The sequence below is a fragment of the Bombus vancouverensis genome, chromosome 9, assembly GCF_051014615.1.
Source record: "Bombus vancouverensis nearcticus chromosome 9, iyBomVanc1_principal, whole genome shotgun sequence".
In the NCBI taxonomy this organism is placed as follows: Eukaryota; Metazoa; Arthropoda; class Insecta; order Hymenoptera; family Apidae; genus Bombus; species Bombus vancouverensis.
The window spans coordinates 6,245,250-6,262,351 of NC_134919.1; the positions used below are offsets into that span (position 1 = coordinate 6,245,250).

The 17,102-nt window shown below is 34.8% G+C and overlaps 1 protein-coding gene across 11 annotated transcripts in view; it reads right to left on the reverse strand.

Moving 5' to 3' along the window:
* Positions 1-79: 79 nt before the first annotated feature.
* Positions 80-17,102, reverse strand: part of LOC117163596 (SLIT-ROBO Rho GTPase-activating protein 1) — a 43,808-nt gene continuing 26,785 nt past the window's right edge. For 8 of the 11 annotated variants that reach the window (XM_076621842.1, XM_076621841.1, XM_076621844.1 and 5 more), the window contains 13 exons: positions 11,595-11,778; positions 10,780-10,945; positions 9,977-10,201; positions 9,342-9,470; positions 8,235-8,465; positions 7,616-7,891; positions 6,764-7,359; positions 6,350-6,571; positions 6,192-6,262; positions 5,929-6,109; positions 4,770-5,043; positions 3,738-3,809; positions 80-2,794 (listed from right to left, as the gene is read on the reverse strand). In XM_076621842.1, the coding sequence (XP_076477957.1) occupies positions 1,769-2,794; positions 3,738-3,809; positions 4,770-5,043; positions 5,929-6,109; positions 6,192-6,262; positions 6,350-6,571; positions 6,764-7,359; positions 7,616-7,891; positions 8,235-8,465; positions 9,342-9,470; positions 9,977-10,201; positions 10,780-10,945; positions 11,595-11,778 (3,653 nt within the window). In that variant the 3' untranslated portion in view covers positions 80-1,768. The remainder of the gene's footprint in view (positions 2,795-3,737; positions 3,810-4,769; positions 5,044-5,928; positions 6,110-6,191; positions 6,263-6,349; positions 6,572-6,763; positions 7,360-7,615; positions 7,892-8,234; positions 8,466-9,341; positions 9,471-9,976; positions 10,202-10,779; positions 10,946-11,594; positions 11,779-17,102) is intronic. The other 3 variants (XM_076621846.1, XM_033346007.2, XM_033346004.2) reach the window with 3 other exon arrangements.

Below are 17,102 nucleotides of genomic sequence, written 5' to 3' on the forward strand. Positions count from 1 at the left end.
TCACCGCAATACCTATAAAAGTTACACAAATTTAGATTTGGGAATATGATTAGGTTTTGTTGCAGAAATGGTCACAATGCAGCCTGCAAGTTTTTTTTATTGAAGTTAATATCAGTAACCGTAACGGAAAAATAGTCAAATTAGGCTCCTGTATCTGTACGATGGGGCAAATTGACATAAATACGTAACAACATTAAATTACACGTTAAATTACACTGAATTCTCATGGGGCTAACAATTCAACATGAGAGTAGTTATACAAAAGAAAACGATTGTAAAAGCGCAACTCTCACTATGTATGAACTATGTATATAAAAACGAACGCACCGTTAAGAAAACTAAAGTTTTAGCTTTGTGTTCGTTCAACAAATATTATGATACAATCAGAAAAATGGGGAAAGGGGGGAGGCAATAATCCATTGGCTTTGGTATTTTTCTTATTGCGGTGGGTATAATGTGATAATATTTCGTACTAATATTTGATCAGTAACTATAAAGAGTATTATGTCAATCAATCTTAATTGAATTTGCATCACTCGTTACTTTATGGATCACGATTGTTTATAACGCGTCCCATTAGTTTTCCACTCAAAGTATAATTCGTAGAATGCTTGCACAGAGTATCAAGTATACTGTATGCATATTACTTCGATAAACGAGTACAATGATTTTTTTTCGATTTTTTTTCCTTTTTTTTTTAAATTGGTTATAGGGAAGAAGGGCATGAATACATCGAGGTGTTACATCGCTTTCTTCTGATTTCGTTGAATTTTTTTTGTCATAGTAGAATTATTGGTACATATCTAGAACTGACGTCGAATTGTTTAAATACTCGTGCATTATTGTACACTTACTATTCTCGAATATATCGAACATCATTGTCGTTATAATTCTTATTAAAGACATGTTACTAATGTTTAATGATAATAATAATAATAATAGTAATAATAATAATAATATTAATAATAATATTAATAATAATAATAATAATAATAATAATAATAATAGCTCGGGATTTAAATCCCGAAATCATTTCACTCATTCTTCTTAAGAAACTAATTCCTAAAAAAGATTCTAGTTCTTTTTTTCTTGTTTTGTTTAAAACTCATACTTACTCGCGTGCGTTTTTAAAGGAACATCAAATACGTTTGTTGCAAACATTATACTGATAACACGTTGAGAAGAAATATTCTTTGCAATAAATTACAAATCGTCCAACGTACAAAATCATCTGGCTTTTTTCTCTCTCGCTCTCTCGTTCGCGCTTTCTCGCTCTCATTCTCTCGCTCTATCGACGAAAAACTACTTAATCTCGAAATTATATTCTTTTTTTTGTTTTTTCTTTTTCGATGTATTTTTCTCGCTCACACATTTCTCGCATCGTTTTTCAATCATCGCTCGATGACTAGAAACATCGTTTCGCGGGTCATTTGGTAAAAAAATTATGCGAAAATGGAAAATAGTCGTAGAAAAAATAAACTCGGCCCGAGGACAGCATCAGACCTTTTATACGCAACGTTCACTGGCTGAAACTAAACTCACGTGACCCGTTCCATATCAAGGAACGATGCTGTCCGGCTTTCCTTTCTTTTTTTGGGTACTGTAACTAACACACTTCGTGTCCTTGCGATTTGGGCGGAGTAACTGGTCAATGGAAAGTCAGTGGCAAATCTACGCGTCTGGAAATCTTACTCAAACACGCATGGGTTGCTGAAAATAAATATTTCCTCGCTGCTAAAAACTTCTCTGTAATACCCTGGGTTAGCAATTAATTGGTTTGTTCGGCGCTCTGCGCTTGCTTCTCGATTTTCCTCGCGAGCTCAGGACTCATGTGCGGATGTGGGAATGGTAACACCGGTTTTCTGAGAATCGTTGGCTTCACTTTTATCTGCGGCTTGAACGAGGACACCTGGCTGCCGCCTGTTAGGTGCATATCTGCAAATTTCGCCACTATCTTCGGCGTCGAACGTGGTGGAAGAGGTGATCTCAAAGGCATCGAATCCGAGATCTGATTGGAACTTGTCGACCTAACAATTTCCTCAGACTCTTGTTCGGGATCGTGTTCGGTCTCCATACGTTTTAACTTTGACGCGTCAGGATTTGACTTGGTATTTTTCTTTAGAGTGCATTGGTTCTGTTTAGCGAATCGTTCTGCAGCTGTGCTCATGTCAGGGGACTCAGGACCGCCCGTTGGCGATGTGGCCGCTTCAGCACGAGATGGCTGAGTTGGCGTCTCTTCGTCAGAGCTGCTTAGACTGCTCGACGAAGCAGACTTTTTACTTGCATCCTGTGCCGATAAAGGCAGATCCATTACCAAATCCGGTGTATGTTTCTGACGCATTTCACGGAATTCTTGGGAGGCACGGAAAATTTTATGATTAGGAGGCGCAGGCGGGTTCAATTGCGTTTGCGACGTCGCTCGTCTTTGCCAAAGTTCTCGATTCGCAGAAAACGTCGGCTGTTCCTGAGGTTCTTCATCTTGAGAGATAGTATTGCTTGTTTGAAGAGAATTCGCAGTCTGCTGCACACTATCACCCATGCTTTGGGATTTCCAGTGTTGTTTTCTACTTGTTCCACGCTTTGATCCGCCGTCTAGGCTCATCAAGGAAATACGTTCTGCTTCTTCGCTAGTATCTTCGTTGCGTTGTTGTAACGACTCGCTGAAATCTGATATCTTCTCGTTCTCACCATTATTACTAATAATAACTGGCGTTGTGTCTGCACGATGATCAGAAACGAAGATATGCTTCTCTTTTTCTGGTGTCGATACCTTTGCTACTCGAGATGCACATTCCTGAAAATAGTTGAACAATGTGAAACTATTGTAGATTGTAATATAGACGTTTAAAGAAGCATTTATGGTGAAATGTTTTGTTACGTAGTGAATGGGAAACTAGTGACGCTCTCCAAATTACCAACCACATTTGTTGCAATGAAATGTAAATTATTTTCTGTGTTGTTATTGCGTATGTAGTGCCCTGGAATTTTGTTACAAATTGTTATTTTTACAATTTATGTTTATTATATTATAAATAGCTATGGTAAGAACCTACTACTTTTTAATTGAACAAAATCTGTTTAAAAAGAATCAATGAACTAAATCCCAAATAGATAATAAGTATAACACAGAAAATTTTTCATTCTCTAAAATAAATGATATATATTATAAAAAGAAGAGGAAAGATAAAATTATAATACAGTAAATAATAATGAGAGATATATTCTAATTTAGATGATTATTTTTTAGCGGATTTTATAAAATAATCTTGAAAACGGTTCAATTTAATTTTAGTGACTTCCACAATTTTTTAATGTAGATAATACCTACATGTTTATTTTATATTTGTACAGAAATATAAGTCAATTAAAAGTTGAAATCAAATTTTTGAATCTTCTAATTTAGAATATCTCATAAATTGATTAGGAGTAATTTGCAGGTTTTAGACGCGTGTGTACAAGAATATGAAGGTATAATATTTATATAAATGATTAAAGTGGATATCTGCATGCATTAATACGGGAAGAAGGAAATGAATAAACACAAGTGCATAAGAACAATATTCATACCAAGGTAGAATTAAAAACTGCTCGTAAAACTGGCAATGAGTAGGATGAATACAAGCAGGCAAACATGTAAACGTGACAACAGCCTTGCACTGATACCTATCTGTCTAGAGATGCCAACGACGAAGTTAATTATTAACTGATCTGGGTGGGTGAGACACTTATTTACTCACCTCAAGCCAAAAGAATATCCGCTGGAGAAGTAGGCTCTGCGAGTAGCATTCCATTTTGGTTTCATCTATAGACTGAAATTGTTTTACAGAATGCTAGGATTCACAAACCAACTGAACTGTTAAACAGAGGCACTCCTTCAACGAAACGAAAAACACAAATGACAGAACCACACGACACTTGGCAGCAGTTTTATCGAACAGTTTTTAGTCCGTTTCGCCCACTACCTATGTATGTGAAACTTTTCTTGTCAACTAAAAGCTGACTAAACGTATATCTGGAAAAACCATCCCAACTATTAACATCGAAAGTCGTAATCAGTACAAAAAATGAAAAAAAAAGTACATGACGCAAGACAACAAAAAGGATACAGGCGACACAAGACAAAGAGACCAAGGCACATGCAGCAACAAACATGTATATATTTCTATTTTATTTACAAATATATCATACAAATGATTACAGCTAATTGAAATAGTACTATTTCGAAGTAAATTAAACTTAACAATAGCCTTAGGTTCATGTCTCCTATCTTATGAACTTACTATAGTGTGAGAGAAAATCTTCGAATCTTAAAAGATCACAGATTATGAACCCAATGAAATCTATCATAAAAAATCCAGCGACCCTTCTAAAGTATAAAAGAAAACAATAACGTTACTGGTTCTTATAAAATTTCCATTATATTTCCACAAAATTACCGAATTAATGTGGTTATTTATAATCTTATATCCATTTGAACAAACAAGAGACTTTGTAACAGATTTATGGTCCCACGACATAAAGCGATGCTGCTTTTCTATTAGATGTGTGTGGTGTACAGGCAACAAGTCTGCGTCTTTAAAATGTGCATTCCAATCTTTCGCTGCTACTGCACTTAAGAAAGACGAATTACAGCACAATAGCCATGCACTTGTGCTTAAAAGTTCAAAAATCTTCCGAGTGCGTCGCAGAAAATGTACAAGCAGACGAATGTATGAAAAGAAAAAAAAATCGAACAAGATATATTAATACTAAACGGTAGTTTCCAGTACCTCTCGACTGATGATTGGTTGTGCTGAGATGCAAGGGGCATTTGTCACGACTGCTGGAATAACACCACTGTTACTGCTATTGTCTGTTGTGATTATATTTGCGGTTGACTGCACGTCGGACGTAGTGCTAGAGGGCCAAGTAGTCGGATTTCCAGACGGTCCCATCAGCGGTGAATTGTTACTTGAAAGAACACTATCGGCAGAGCTTGAAGTCCTTCTTCGCATTGATTCTTCACTAGACGACTTCAGGAGTTCCTTTTCACGTTCTTCGTCCCTGAACAAAAGATACAAGTATTTTTATAAAATGAAGTTACGTAAGGAAATAGGCAAGCAGAGCTGCATGACAAGCATTCCTGGATCTATAAAGAAACTTTTTGAGTCTGGAAGAATTATGCAATGAATTATAATAAATTTCAACGTAGGTTTAACAAAACCTAAATCTTACAACAAGAATGTTAGAAAAATCCCTCCGCAATATGTATATTGCTGTCGTGGAGATTACCAACAGCTTAATGTTATAAAAATGATGTTAATTATCAAATGCATCATTGAGCATCTAAATAATATTATTTGTTTTGTAAAGCATATGTTATAATATATATGGATATTGCGTTAAAACAAGCGAAATTATTCCAATGGTGTATGGTCAATTTAACGAATACTAAATATGTTAATGAGCATTTAGTTTTACGTCTCTACCTACCGCTCAAGGAATTCGTAAACGTTTGTGAACCATTTACGTGGCCGGTGGATATAAGACTTTATACTGAATAATCATGCGAAAACGAAAAGGATTTGAAAGCAGTGGAATTAATCAAGTCTCCGTGCTTTCTTACTCCATATTTAATTCTTTCCATAAGAAGTCATATATCCCATTTTGAAAGAATAATATTTCCATAAACAATAATCATATGACAAATCAGATATTCACATGGAAAGAACTAAAAAGGAAAGAAGATACATTCACCAAAAGAAAATTATATTGAGGAAACATTTCGAACAGCGAAATCTATAAAGAAGCTTTTCCTTTTATCTTAAAAAGCAAGCATATGTCATCCAAATTTCGTTCCCTTTGGAATTGCTAAATTCAGCCACTAGGTTCAACAGAAGACATTCTCGAAGGAAGTAATTCACCACTGCGTGATTAAGTCGCACTTACTTTATCTTGATCATAATATATTTATCGGGAATAAGCCCCTCTCTACCGGCCAAGGCACCTCGCCACCAGTCATTACTGACTTGTGTGTATAGAGTCAAGGTATCTCCCTTTTTGAAGCTTAACTCTCTTTCGGACCTTGCATTGAAATCGAATTGCGCTGTGGCTTCGAGGTTTTCCGATTCTGGGAATACACAAAACGAACGTAGATCGCGCTGTTGGATTCCGAACAACTACACAACTATTACATATCTGGTTTCACTCACCATCCTCAGATGGATACACTTCGGAGTCCATGTCTTCCTGGACCTGGTCCGTCGGCGAATCTCCCACGTCTCTGCATTTATTTTCATAAAAAATCATAAATTGGTAAATTATGGATAAAATATTCTGTCAGTATAAGATAAGATTATTATATACTTACACGTCGTCAGGTTCTCTACTGATGTACTTTTCGTATTGAGTACCTCCAATATCTTCTGGAAATATTTCTTCACAGAACGTGATAATGTTCTTGATGAGTTCGTTCACTTGGTTCTGGTATTGTACTTGGTCCTTGTCTTCTGGAACAGGTACCAAGGTGGGGCCGAAGCAAATTGCTAAGTTGTAGGGATCCATCATGTTTTCGTCCGAAAATTCTGAGAGGCTGTTAGTAAATAAAGAAAAATTTTGAATAAAATTTAAAGGGATTTCTCAATAGTTATCTTTTTAATCTTCTTGAAGCAAACGCGTAAAAAATATTAGAGGCTATAAAAAGCAGTTTTTTTTTCTTTAAATTCTAACATGAAAATTCTTGCTATAAATTTTACTTAACTGGTAATTGATATAATGTACTTACTGATTAAGAAAAGCGAACAAATATCGCATCACTATGACAACTGGTCTTGGAAGACTGGAAATCAGTTCCTTCATCTTGTTAACAAACTCTTGCTTCGATTCAAGTTGTGCTAATTCCATTAAATGTTCGAAGTAAATAATAGGAAACAGTGGTTCCCTTAGTTCCCTCAAATAGAGCTTCAACACACCGGCTACGCTGTTAATGTCGGATGCATCAGTGACGTCGGCCAATGGATCTTCTCCCCTTTCGAACCATTCCCGGAAATTGTTAATTTCTACCTGGGAGCCCGAGACTCGGAAAATACCTTGATGATGAAGACCATATAGATTGATCACTCTAATGCAACTTTTCATGATTAAAGGTATCTCTTGATTAGTGCTTTCCAAATATTCTTCCAATGAGCCACCGAATAACTTTGGTTGGCCGTTCATCTGCAATCTACCAATTCGTTTTCTTCGAGCTTGTTTTTGCTTCGTTGTTGATATCGATGGATTCGGGCTAGCAGTCGAGCCATCTAACAGGCTTTGTCTAATGTATTCTTGTTTTGCGTCTAACCTAGCTATTCTTGATGTTCCAAGAAGGTATTCCCTGAATTTCTGTAAAAATGTTTCAAACTAGTATTACTAACAATAAGTTTGGTAATAGCTAGTTAAATAATAAAAAATTAATATTCTATATACTCTATTTATTCTATTAATCCCTAATAGCCATTCTATAAAAAAGGCCTTTATTACCCTAAGGATTTTCCTTATTCCCAAATTTATTATATTCATATATTATTATATTTAACCCCCCATTCCATTTAATTTTTCATTATCTGATTAAGTAATTATTTTAATCAGTCGAACTTACCGTGAGGTAGAATTCTTCAGTTTCCTGTCTATCTGCTCTGAGCTTAATTTGCACAGTTTCTGGTGGCCTGGAGGTGGGAACAGCATTCTCACCAAAGTATCTGGAACAGTCGTAATCTTTCGCGGTTAACATCTCCAATAGACTAGCTTCTGCTGTCTCCAAGGTTTTCCAAACTTCTTCAGATTCTGTTCTCAAAGATGTCAGTCTTTGTTGCAATTGGGACAATCTTTGTTCCATCTCAGCGTGTAACAATTTTTGCAGTTCCGGTTCTGGAGTCTATGAAAATAAATTGCAAAAGATAGATTAATAATTAAAATATGTTGAAAGTTGAAAGTATCATTTGCACACGTTTTCACTAGTTTTTATGTATATGAAATGTAGGATATATCTCCAAAACTTAATTTTTTACAAAACCTATTTTTTAAAAAATACAAAACGCACCTTTTTTAAAGTTATGTAGAATGTTTCAAAACATGAATATAAGAATAAATTTAGAATATAATAATAATTTTATTACTATAATTACATCAAGATTAATCAATTATAAACTTGTTCTCTCATGATCTAAATCGTTCGAACGTGATCAAATGATGATTAAAGAAAAGAAGAATTTTCATACTTCAAGTACCTCGTCCCCTCGTTGACCTTGGAATTCAAACTTCTTGGGTATCATGAAAGCAGAATGATGAGATTCTAAAAACCTCTGTTTATCCGCCCTCGAGTCTAGAGCACCAACACATGCTGCCAATTGTTCAGCACCAGATTGCAGCGAACGTTGCCTACCTTCCTCTGCACTACAATGCATCAGCAACGCTCTTGCAATGCAATTGTGAAATCCGAAATCCATACACTGAAAAAATACCGAGAATATTCAGTCTTTAGGATATCTATATTTCTTATCCTATATTTGTATATTACAGTAAATAAAAGGACGAGAACATTTTCCATGCACATATATGAATTTCTTTTATTATAAAAATATAAAAAAAAATAAATTATTATGAAATAAATAAATATTTCTAGAAAAATTTGCACAAAATTGGAATGGAACTTGAGAGACTGGAAGGACAATGACTAGATCTTTATTGGAACAAGTGAATGCAATTTTTTCAAGGAGATTTATTTATGTACATCTTACTCAACAATCATTTAACAAAGAAACAATTAGGAAAGGCGATTAGACCTTTCAGTTGACTAAACCGATTCACTGACCCATTATTGAGTCACGTGTACGGTATCGAGAAGCCCGTTTAGTGCTCTCTTAAGTCATGTTCAAGTTACTGCAATTAGTTCATAGATTGCGTGTCAAATATGCATTCGAGCATTTTCCACATTAAAGCTTTGCACTGTTAAAACAATTAGCGCGGAACGCAGATGTACAGTAGCGTGATGCATGCAATAAGTTTCCTTTGAGTTGCTAAATATATTTTGTAATAATTGTTGCAACGTTCTACGTTTTATGTTATTGGGTAAAAGTTTTAGATCACTGATCCATATAATTGTATTGACTTTTGATATAATAACAATTTTTCTATTGGTTTGCATTTGAAAATTTTTGTAAATTGACCAGAAGCTATTTTCAAAACTAGTATATCATTAGAAGAGTAGATATAACAAATAAAGCAGCAAGCTTCAAATATTATCTTTGTCTTCCATTCATCAAAATATTGTGATTTTTATAGAAGTTATAAGGATTTTGCTCTTTTCTTTGATTATTAAAACTTACATCGATGAGATCTGATAGGTCGTCCACAAAGTACTTGTGTATTGTCGTATTGGATGCCTCCAGACACAAAATGTACTCGTTTCTTGCTTTCAACGCCTTTAGCTTCGCCTCTTGATACTTGACCTTCCTCTGAACAGAATGAAAAGTATACGTGATAAGTTCAATCAATTTTAATCAATACCGTCCTTTTATCCGTGGTATTCATTTCTGACAATCAAAATCCCCGAAACCTCCAACTTTTGCCGCACCTCTTCGATCCAACAAACTTAGGCAATCGCACAATCTACCCTGCACGAAGTTCCTCTCTAAAACTAGTAATGGTAAGGCGTGAAATTTTGACAGCGAGATGAATGAAACGGTGCTTTATTCATCAAGAGAATACATAGATAGCTGGTGGCCTCGGTTCACGTATCCTCCATGTAAGAAGAACGTGGCGGAAATTGATACTCGCGCGTCTTGAAGTACACTCGACCTCGCCAGGGTCAGAAAAGCAAATAGAAAGAAAGGTAGAAAGTAAGAAAAGAGAGGGAGAGAAAGGGACAGAAAACTGAAGAGAGAATAGAGAGGATCGAGAAACACGGGCGAGTAGCGAGAGCAGCCGGCGGCTTGGCCTTGATTTCACATCGCCAACCCACCTTGTTCACTTCCTTTTCCATGAGCTTGTATTTCTTGCTACGCGCGAGCTTCTCGGGCGGGGCATTCGCCACCTCGAGCTTGCTGCGTTGTTGTTCCGCCACACGAAGCTTCGTTTCCGCTTGCCGTGACCCCGTCTGGTATGTCTGATACGTTTTCATCGTGGTATGCAGCTCGTCCAACACTCGAAGGATCTCCTCGTGCGTCTCGTAGCCTATTTCACGGCACTGAAATCAATCGGATTGAACGACCGTCATTTTTAATGATTCCTCTGATTATGCATATCCGTTCGTTGATATAAGCATCCCCCCAGATCAACGCCGAGTACATATATTCATGGCGGTAGTAAGATTTGTAGATGCGTATGTGTGATATTTTTCATATGAATATTTTACGTTGATTCTAGTTATTGGATCTAGTTTCTTCGACGAATAGTAAATAATGTATTCCTGATAAAAAGGACATAAGTGGGCGCACGTATTGTTAGATACTTTTATCAGTCTGGAGGAGCTCCAAAGTGGGATGTCTCGGACTTCAAGTTGCAAATATTATTTATAAATTGATATCTAGAGCTTTCAGTTGGAATATTGTATTAAAATTACATTATAGTAACTATTCTCTATCGCTTTCTAATCTATAGTAAATACTGTATTGATAAAAGTTAATGTACAAAAGTCCTAAATACTTCAAACTGTATTTTTCCACGTTCCTCGATCGTATAATATTATTTATAACATTGCATAATTGCAGACAACAAATCGTAAATGTATTTTGTAGGATTCCAATGGTACTGGCTTATACTCACACGCTTGTATATCCGTTGAACATCTTCCATCACCTGATTGAGACGACCGACGAGATGTGTGCTGTACACTTCTGAAAGAGCCGCATGATCTCTGCTTAAGGACTTGGTCTCGTTGATAAGTTGTTGCCAGCAAGCATAACTCGAGAATAGGGGCCAATGTTCTCGCCTAGGAATTGTTTGCTGTTAGCTTGATCTGCTTACTTCCGACCATTACTACTTTATCACCAATCTACGCATCTATCTATGTACTTTAATAAACTATACTATTCAAAACAATTAAATGATCGTTCCCCGTGTTGTTACTTTGATCTGTGTACCCACTCGTTCTGTTCGTAGACTTTCTGATAACTCACAAAGTCAATTTTTATTATCAGACTGCAGATTTTTATGCATTTCTACAGTTTTATATATTTTATAATAAATTTTCTACTTCGAATATTTATATATTTTTGTGTATCATATGCATTGCATACATTTTTGCACCTTCAAATCTCCCATAAGTGTATAAAAATCCGCAATCTATTTATTACAAACTATCTGTCTATCAAACCTGTAGGACTTCTTTACTTCTGTTTGCGTGGTTCGTGAAATAAAATGTACGATAATAACACACACTTAATTGTTTTGAACAGTATATTAGTTATGGAGAAAGAACCCAATAGCACTAGATTATTATTCTTTGTTCATTCAGAAACAAATAGTCTCTTAATTTAGCAAGAAGGAAACCAGTACTACGTATATATGTAGATAATGTAATGATAATGTGAGATTGTTAAAAACAAAGTCTAAAGAGAAGAAAGTCTAAAGATATGTACTTTTGCTTTTGCTCCTTGTGTCTGAGCTGTATGCTTCTGGCTAACTTGTCGAGGGACTTGCTGTAATCGAGCTCGAGCTCGGCTCTCCTTCGAAAAAAATCCTGAAGCTCCGCCACGATGGCGACTTGGGCCTCCATCCGGATGTCGAGACATCTCAGCTGTTCGTTCAGCTGCAACCGTATGTCTGAAAACAGGAACACGCCACGAATAAAGACTTTCTGCTGGTTCGTTCGTTTTTCGTTAATCGATCGATCGACCAATCCCGTTTATCGCAACCGCATTTCGTGTTACGAACGTATTTGCTACCTTGAAAGGTCTACATCCAATCGTGCTTTACTTTTTATTTTCCACACACCTGCTGCCGACTCTTCAACTTTATATTTGTCGCAGAAATAGTACATATAAAAGTAATAACAGAACTTTATATAGTTTTATAGTTATTTATACTTTTATCGATTCAACGGGTTGGTTTGTGGTTTGGTGGATTCAATGTAAAATATACAAAGTAATTCCTTAGTAAAATGAGACCAGATATCTAGAACAACATATTTTTATACAATATGTGCTTTCTTAAAAAAAAGGTGGTTTTTTCATTCGCTCTTTTTATATCACGATTTCGGAATTACATCGTATGTTATACATATTGCATCGTTGCTACGAGCTTAAAAAATGTATTGCTATAAGATTATAATTCTCCATTATTTTTGTTTTGTATTAAGAATGAGTATTGAGAAAAACTGAGGGATTGCTAAAAGATACTAAAAATAAGTAAAAACAGAAATATCATGTACACGTGCATAGATGGTATTCTTTAGTATTACTATTTATCCTTAATTGTAATAGTTGAGGGGGTTTTATTGGTGTTCTAATAGGATCGCAAGTGTAATGCGAAGTGACCTACAAAAAATAATATAAATAAATATCATAAAATAATAAATTTCATATTTGTCTGTTTTGTTGCAATTTCTTAAAGGTCATGTGGTATTAAACTTGTGATTGTATTACCCTAAACATTAAAATTGTAAATTGTTGTAAATATCTGTGTTTTTATAACACTTCCTACGTAGAACGATATCTCAGACAATCTCTTTTAATTTTCATTCAATGATCATTCAATAATTCATTCTGACCTTAAACTCCAATTTACATAAGAATCTACGGATGACTATTTTTTATTTATTCTACGACTAAAGCAAATGAACAATACTTCAAAGATGAAGTTATACAAATTGAAAAACGTTATGTCTCTTCAATTTATCGAAGCGAAAAATCAAAGTTGAAGGAGAGAAGAGAAAAAAAAAGAATAGCAATTTAAAAGCAGCTGGAACTGACAACCTGTTTCGTTCTATGTATCTGATGCGAATAAAACTCTAAAGTCTAGACTACCCCTGGATGGTTTGCATCTAATCATGGATCAATGAGGGTCATTGTAACGAGTTCATTGAAGAAAAGGCACCCTTCGCAGAGGATTAAACGGTTCTTTATGTGACTTTCTGAGAAACGAATGATACGAACAGTCGAATAAAAAACGGGCGCGTAAAAGCTATAGTTGTTAAGAGTGCAGGACTTCCAAGAATAAACGATATAAATGATAGAATTATAAAATAAAATTTTTTTCTAGTAAAGAAATATGTAAATTCTATGCGCGACAAAGTAAAAAAGTTATAAGAAAAAGCTTTTACGATCATTTATTTTAGCTTTTAGACCATGACCATTAATGTTGACTAGGCGGCAATGTATAAGTAAATAAAATCAGGTAATACAAGAATTTATTTCGTCATTTATCCGTAAACATGGTAAACCATGGTGAACTGGAACGAAAATTAGTAATAAAATATATCATTTGCTGTTCAAATTCCTTCAGTATGGATATTTTAAAATATAAAGAACAATTTTAAAAAAAAGGGATAAAAAGTTCTAGGAGATATTCGAGAAAGTTTTTAACGTTTTTAGAAACTCGTACGAAGAAACTTGATAGCTGAGGGCATCGGGGAAGTACCATGTGGTGTCGAGTATTTCTGAGAAAGCAAGAAAAAGGAGTAAAAAAAGAAGGAAGCTGTCCATCGTTGATCTTAGGTCATCCCATATGAACTTGCTTAACTTTTTCCACTCGATTCGAGCGTAGGGCGTATCGATTTTCCGTACTTCCGCGGTGTGATTCATTCCCCAAGTGGCCACGAGATTTTCGACCCCGTCGCACAGGGGCTGAAACGCATGAATCGACCTGCCTACGCCCCTAAGAAGGTAAATAAACGCATTTCGTTGCGGGCTGCCAATATATCGGGTGATTTAAAGTAAAGGTAGCATGTGATTTTAGACACTTGAATTCATCGATGACATAAAATGTCCTTTCAAGCATTAAAAATTCACACGACTTGATTTATCAATTGAACAAGGTTTCCACCTGTTAACTAGGTCACTTTTTAATCGGACTCTTCTATAATCAATATAAATGACTACAAATAAATTCATTTCTGTTACGTCAATCTCAGTTCGTGCAGATGGTGCAACTCGTCATTCGGATTGCCAATCTCTTGGACATAATATTTTCTTTATTTAGAAATTCCCTATCTCTTTGTGATTTATTTTATTCCTGTAATATATATAGTGGAATCGACAGGCTTTTAAATATGATATAATTTATTCTTAACAGAAATGAAACGAGCCGTATGAAAAAAAGAGATAAGGAAATTCTAAATAAAGAAAGTATTATGTTCAAGAGATTGGCAACACGAACGACGAGTTACACCATTCTTGCCACGTGCAGCCAAATCTCCATGTGACACCGTGCATTCCAAATCTTCACGAGAGTTCCCCGAATCACTCTTCGCTCGTAACCGATACCCTGGCAAAAACATTCTCTCGATCTCAATCATAGTGCCTGGCTGCTAGAATTACACAACCGAGCGCTAGAATTTCAATAATACGTTTATAAAAAAAGAATAAACAAATAAATGCAAAATGTACGAATAAATGTGCGTTCGTTGAACATATTTATAATGATAACTATACTCTAAAAATTGTTTTGGAATGATGATGTTAATAATTCACAGCCAAACTTAATTTAATCCGTAACTATTGGTATCGTTGATTCGCATAACAGTTTGGGCTTCGTTTAGTTTCAGAGAAGTCTTTCAATTTCAGCGTATGTCCTTTTAATTTGCACTTTATGGTAAAAACGATAAATAAGTAACAGGATGTCTCACGTAACTAGGGCAGGCTAATGTATTTTTAAAATAGAGACGGACAGAAATGTCATAAGGCAATATGAAATGGCATAGAATAAAGGGTATTCTGGTGTTAATTTCATGTATTTTCATCCATTCGTACATTCAAACAACGCAATTGTATCTTTTTCGTTAATACATGACATTTATTCTATATCATTTCATTTCGCCCTACGCCATTTCTCTCCATTTCTAAGTATTTTAAAGTTACATCGTCCTACCTACATGAAACACTCCTCTTTACATCGCATAAAACATGGGATACAGATTGAAATACACGTTTATAAGTATAAAATGGGACTCGGGTAGAAAATTGTTCTATCTGACATGTATTGCAAAGATTACTATCACTTTAACTAATTTCTATATTTTTACGTATTACATACATTCTGCACATTTTTGCATCTTCCATAAACACATAAAAATCCACGATCTATTTATAATGTTTCTATTTACTTGAAACGAAAGAATATTTTCCCCAACATAAATATTACCAGACAATATTATAAAAAATAAAAGAGGACATATACCAAACTTTAAATCACCCTGTATATCACGGTGCTCATCGATCAGAAACCTCGAAGGGGGAGTAACCGGAGGATGGCGATGAGCGCGTGGCAATTTCCTTTCAGAAACTGTCGGCTCACCCGTTTCCCAACGCATCGTCAAAATATCGACATTTCTACGATAAATTATTTCTACGTTAATAATAGCCGGCGCACTCTTTTATGCTCCACATGGTTATCGAATATTACGTAATCGACCTTAATAATAATAATAACCCGCACGGCGTTACCCGTTCGATTAATGCGTATCGAGTTAACAGTTCTAACGAGCTCCGTCCTGCGTGGATCACCGGTGACCCACGGCCAACTTTTAGCTTCTTTCTCTTCTTCCCTCTTTTCTTTTTCTTTTTTGATGCATACGCTAGCGCCGATATATTTTCCTTTTTTTAAACACGTTCGAAGAATGAAACAGGTCGTCGTAACGGATATAAAATTAACTTGTTCTATAACGATAACCGATTAACTCTCTGCAAGTGACATGGAAGTTACATGCTTGTCTATCTTTATTTTTTAACCTTTTAACTGTTGGAGATAGGTGCAGTGAATGCACTGATGCACATAAATTAAAGAATTACATATATCGAACATTAAAAAATTGCAAAGAGAACAGATCCGATGTGCATAAAATATAAATCTGAATCAAAATTTTAGTCGATACTTTTGCATAGAAAGAATAACAATTTTTCAAACAAGAATAGAACTTGTAACAAAAATAGCTGAGCAAATTTTATTTGATTCACTTTTTAAAAAGGAACATTTATTTAATCGAGTTAGTTATCAATATCTGTATGTTTTAATCAATACCTTTTGATAATACTTTGGCTTTGTTGCATCATTATGTGATTCTTGCTTCTTTCGACAAAGTAGAGTTTAATTGATACAACAGTAAACTAATCATTACTTTTATCATTTCTGCGATCACAGTATTTTCTTGTTTTATTATCTATAATACCCATTAATCGATTAATTTATCAATTGGAAACTGCTGTAGCTGATTATATAGGTTTAGCAATTGAACAATGTGTATCAATTGCGGATTCAATATGATTTAGTTTTTGTAAAGCCAAGTCACCAATTTTTTTAACTTACATTTTTGCTAAGCAATTTTTTTTTAAATTAACCCGTCTTTCGAAAAATTAAGTCAGTAATATAGATATCGTAAATTTAGCCATCGTATCAAGTATGAGAAATATGTTTAGAAACTCTGAAAAAGATATTTATTGCAACATAAAGGAAAATGTTGATTTTACAGACTTTCTCCATATCACCTGTTACTTGAAATTTTCATATTTCATAAAAGGTATCGGAAATAATAAAGTAGATAAAGATGACTGCCCGTGCGAAAAATAAATCGAAAATTAAACATAATATTCTATACAGTGATATATAAAAATATTATAACTCTTACTACAGAAATTTTTTATGAATGTATTATGCGTGCTGTATAGAACATTCTGAAATTTCATAAGCATCGTAATGAAAGTAAGTTAATTATACATTATATTAATATGCCTCAACTTAGTGAAGCTTTCACTAGCACTGATTGCATGTTTAACTTCTGCTTGCATTATAATGTCTGATTTGTTTCAAACTTCATCAAAATAATTGCCACAATCTTCTTTCATTGCAACGCTAATGAAGTTTCAAGGAATTCTTTTAAAAAACCTTTTTTTTGGTAAGTATTCAAATAATTTCAATGAACACTCTATATGAGA